The sequence below is a fragment of the Cyprinodon variegatus genome, unplaced genomic scaffold, assembly GCF_000732505.1.
Source record: "Cyprinodon variegatus isolate N-32 unplaced genomic scaffold, C_variegatus-1.0 Scaffold1003, whole genome shotgun sequence".
NCBI lineage: Eukaryota > Metazoa > Chordata > Actinopteri > Cyprinodontiformes > Cyprinodontidae > Cyprinodon > Cyprinodon variegatus.
The window spans coordinates 158,027-162,836 of record NW_015151456.1 but is presented as its reverse complement, the minus strand read 5'-3'; the positions used below and the strand labels follow the sequence as shown (position 1 = coordinate 162,836).

Below are 4,810 nucleotides of genomic sequence, written 5' to 3'. Positions count from 1 at the left end.
GTAACACGGCGAAGGAGAACATTAACCTTAACACTTGACAGGAAGATAATATGAAGGTTTAACAACCATATACAAAAATGACCAAAAATAATCCCAACTATTATATGTCATAGTCAAATTATACATTGATCCTCTACAAATGCTCTGAAGTTTGTTTACTGGCTGGGTTTGATAGAATTAAATTATTGACCAAATGAGAAAATTCAGTCTCAATTTCCAACATAGTCAACATCATGAATAGGTTGCTTATCATACATTTTATTCCACATTTCATAATAATAGCTCAACAAATGTATATCTGCTTTTTTGAAGCGCAATAATAAAATTAATAAGCAAACATAGCGTGAATAATAAAACAAACCTTGTGCATATAAGTTTGAATAGGAGTGAGAACAACTGCTTTCTAGTCATAGTTTGTCTTGTACCCGATTTTGTCCAAATGGTCACTGGCCACTTGAATGGAACCTGAAAAAGTTCAAAGCTTTGGGTTAACATTTATTTCAGTAAAACTAAGGAAAAAGTCAAATTTTAACAAGTAAAATCTCACCTCCGAGACATCCTCGACAGCCGGTTAAACATGCTAAATGTCACAGACATTTAAGTATTTAGTGTATTTAATCTTTTCAGAGCCATAATGTTTTCTTTCTGCTTTTTGAGACTATGCATTAAATTGGCTAAAAGCATTTTACCTTCCTTCACGGCTTTGAAGCTCAGCAATGCGATTCCTTAAACAAGAAAAAAATAAAAGTAGAGGACATTACTGAGAGATCTTTTCTTTTAAACAATCTGCTCTACTTAATAAACCGATAATATAAAAGAAACACACTTGTATTTTTTCAACATAAACACACAGATGACCCCAAAAGTTACAGCTGTGCCAATGGCCACTGCAACTGGAATGATGATGTGATAATAGGTTTCTTTACCTGTAAACAGAAATGAAATCAAATGTAAGTTATGTGATGAAAATATACAAGGGTGCAACACCCTGTATTTTTCTACATTGTTCAATGATAGATTTTGATAATATTTAACAATGTTTGTAATGAAAATCAAACCTCACGTTTTACATTGAGTTTAATGGAACTTTTTGAGGATTTGCCCCCACTAAATGTTGCTGTGCAAATGATGTCAGTGTGGTCATCATTTTCGTTAGGAATAAAGGTCAGGATGGACTGAGTCTCCCAGATCCCAGAGTGAATGTCTTTTTGAATCTCAACAATGTCATCTTTACTTCCTCGATTCCATGTAAATACAGGTACACGTGAGGGGCAGGTATGGCGGACAGAGCAGATGACTGTGTAAGATGTTCCTGAAACAGCTGTGTTTGAATGATGCAGTTCAGGCTTTGGGGTTTCAACTGTAAAAAGAAGATAAGAAAAAATAAACTGATGTAAAAGTGTTATCTATTGCTAATAATAATGGTTCACATAGATGGTGACATACTGAGCATCTTTAATTCAGCACAATCCTCGACAAAGGAGAACTTTTCTGGTGTAGGTGGGCTGTTGGGCTTTTTTACAAGTTCAATGCGAAAACACAACGGGCCATTGTCATGATCTTTAACTGCATTTATTTCTAAGGTGCAGTTACTCTTTCCCAGTACCCCGAGCATCTTTGTTCTGCCCTTAAATGCATCCATGACCATTGTCTCATCCTCACTGTAGATAAAGGAATCTTTTTTGCTACCACGAAGCCAGAGTCCCCTCAGTCTGGAGCTAGGGAGTAGTCCACCAGGGTGGCTGAAGGAGCAGGGTAACACAACACAGGAATCAACTAGCGCGTCAATATTTTTGACAACAGAGGCCTTCCATGCTTCTCCAAACACAGGGCTGTAAATAACTGCAAGATAAGTAATTCGATAGGTTCAGACTAATAATCCTGACAAGTATCAAGAAACTGGAAATAAACATATGAGAAATTTACCAGCCAAAAGCAGAAAGACAATGACTGACTTTTTGTCTGTTTCCATTCTTCTGGTGTTTAGTGGTATAGACTGATCCTTAATGTTAAAATCTAGGTAAAAAACACATACAAAAGAATTTTTTAGTACAATTAACACAAATCAAATGTAACATCAGTGGATCATCATTCATCATATAAAAAATAAAACTGTTACTTAGATATATTTCTTCAGTCTTTTCTATGGAAAAGAAGGACCATGGTTTTACACTAAACCATGCCAACAAAAAGCTCAGGTAATCCTCACTTTTTTAATTATGTTTCTTAATGTGAGAAAACTATTCCGCAATATCTAGGGACGGTAAGTGTATTTTTTGAAAAGCACTTCAGGAGCAAGAAAAAATGCTGTACATGAGCAGAGAACAAGAAATTGAAAACATGGATAAAAAGTATGACACACTGGCATAATAGAGGCATGTAAAGACAAGGTGGACTTTAAACCAAAAACAATGATGCTTTAGTTAACATTGCAAAATGTAACAATGAAAACCAACTATGAACAAATTATGTCTTTTAACCTTTGTTTAAACTTACTCTGTGTTTTAGCACATTTAGTCTTTAAGTTTATTCCAGATAATTGAAGAATGGTTCTGCATAAGTAGATTTATACTAGAGGTCCTGAGTGGACACTGACAAGTCTGCAATGTATTTTTACCAAATAGTTCAGACAAAAATATATTAACATTAGTATGGACGGAGCTCTCAGAATATCACAGAATGCATGTAAAAGCCTTATGACACCAATGATTTTTTTAAATATTGATTAAAAAAATGTTTCTCTCTTCTTGAAGGAATGTGAAATGAGAAGTTGTTAGTTGGTAAAATATCAGGGCAAAAATCTTTGATAACTTCTTGAAATTTCATGTTAAAATTGAAGGTAATTTAGGTATTATTTATGAAGTTTTAATTAACCTGCAATATTCCCCCAAAACAAAACACAATGTACAAACAACAAAGTGATGGTAAACTAGAAAGTATTTGTTCTGAAACCTCATTTTTTTTGTTTTTCAAGGAAATATTATTTTTCATATTGATAAAAATAAACATATTATAATTACCTTTTACAATAATGTAAAGTCAATCAAAACTTCATATTAGATCATTGGTACTTTACAGTTTTGTCAACAAGGCTATCTCTTATATTTCAATTATTTTTGGTAAAAAAAAAAGACCTTAAATAAGTTTAGGCTGAAGACTAACAAACAAATAAAACGTACACTGAAGTATACAAAATTAATAAATACAAGCATAAAAAAATATATACTAGAAGATTTCAATAGCAATGCTTAAAAAAAAAAAAACACTCTTGAATTTACACTACTCTACCAGGTTTGATGGTATGATCATCTGGTATAACATTCTTTAATTTGATATAGCATGATTTCTTTTGTCTTACCTGATAATAATGCTGCTTTGCTGGTCAGAGATGCAAATGAAAAAGTAAAAAATCACAATGACACTGTTTATATACAGAGGGGGAGAATGGTTTCAGTTCACTCTTTCCTGTGCAGTAAATGAAACAGATGTTTTTGCATACTTGACACAAAGCTTTGGGATGTTTCTACATGTTTATGTCTTACTACTGTGGAAATCTGTGTTATGTGCACTGAGCTCGTTTTATCTGAATAGGAAAAAGATGTTATTGCCAAGAATCTTGTTATTGCCAAGATTTGTAGGTGACCTCAGCTTTTCCTTGTTTCTGTGTGCTAGGGTTCAAACACCATGTCCACTGTATTCTCTGTTTGTGCTATTAAGTATGTGTAAGGCCTTATACTGAAATATGTTTACACAGTGTGAAAATGATCTAGATCCTTCACTACTTTTAACATAGAAAAGTAGGTACAGTAATGCGGAACGGAACACTTTGCACATCACTTTGTGCAAAGCATAAAAAACACCAAAGCAGCAGGGCCTAAAAACATAAGAACAATAACAAATAAGAATGTTTGTCTCTTGTGACATGATTACTGATCTAACTAATTGAAATACTCTCCTACAAGACTGTCTTTATAAGTAACTTTACAGAAAGGGATTTCTTTTAAAAATGCTTCTTGTGAGATGGGGCCTCGACTTTCTGTCCATTTGAGACATTGGATTTAAAGGAGGTGGTCTGGATTGTTTTACTCTGTGAGTTGCTATAAGTAAGTAATTCCAAAAAAGTTAAAAAACAATTAAAAAACAAAGACATTTCGGTTCCCATCCAGAAAGCTTTTTCAATTAAAAATGTCAGGAACAGAGTTAAGTTTGAGGCTATACTGTATACAGTAGCCCAATAAGGCCGTGTTTTTGTTTAGATAAAATTCAAATTGATCGCTCTTCTGTGTTGGGCCATGTGTCTGTGGAGAGGTTGTTTGGTTTCTCCAATATAAAGATCAGAGCATTCCTCACTGCTTTGAACCTCATGTTTAACTGCTGTTTAAGTAAGTAAGTAAGTATGCTTTATTTATATAGCACCTTTCACAGACCAAAGCCAAAAAGTGCTTTACAACCAGTGGTTTCAAAAGTACACACAGTTTTGACTTAAGTAGAAGTATAGATACTGCAGTTTAAAAACACTGGTAAAAGTTGAAGTATCAACTTGACCTCTTTACTCAAGTAAAAGTGAAAAATTATGTGCTCCAAAAACTACTAAAAGTATAAAAGTATAAAGTAATCTTAAAAAAAAAAAACAGCCAGATGCCACTATATGAATTGAAAGCTCAATTTTTCAAATATTTTGAAAAGTTCTTTGAGATAGAGCGAAGGATGAGGGAGTTCTTGTTGGTCTCCATCTCCTGATACGCTCTTGCCTGTGTCCGACCTTTCAGACATTTCAACATCTTTTACTGAATCCTACATTGTAGCATGG

The 4,810-nt window shown here is 33.6% G+C and overlaps 1 protein-coding gene across 1 annotated transcript; it reads right to left on the bottom strand.

Moving 5' to 3' along the window:
* Nucleotides 1–269: 269 nt before the first annotated feature.
* Nucleotides 270–3,384, bottom strand: LOC107100716 (myelin-associated glycoprotein-like). Its single transcript, XM_015399306.1, has 8 exons — nucleotides 3,359–3,384; nucleotides 1,927–2,016; nucleotides 1,447–1,842; nucleotides 1,064–1,360; nucleotides 827–926; nucleotides 690–725; nucleotides 548–580; nucleotides 270–465 (listed from the first exon to the last, which is right to left on the bottom strand). The coding sequence occupies exons 2-8, from the start codon at nucleotides 1,970–1,972 to the stop codon at nucleotides 444–446; spliced, it is 930 nt and encodes a 309-aa protein (XP_015254792.1). The 5' UTR covers nucleotides 1,973–2,016; nucleotides 3,359–3,384; the 3' UTR covers nucleotides 270–443.
* Nucleotides 3,385–4,810: the final 1,426 nt, after the last annotated feature.

What these genes read in the sequence shown, in the direction of transcription:
- LOC107100716 (XM_015399306.1), bottom strand. Translation starts at nt 1,972, where the DNA reads ATGGAAACAGACAAAAAGTCAGTCATTGTCTTTCTGCTTTTGGCTG. An exon ending in TGCTGAATTAAAGATGCTCA is followed by an intron (nt 1,361 to 1,446) that starts GTATGTCACCAT and finishes TTCTTTTTACAG; the next exon opens with TTGAAACCCCAAAGCCTGAA. An exon ending in CTTCAAAGCCGTGAAGGAAG is followed by an intron (nt 581 to 689) that starts GTAAAATGCTTT and finishes TGTGACATTTAG; the next exon opens with CATGTTTAACCGGCTGTCGA.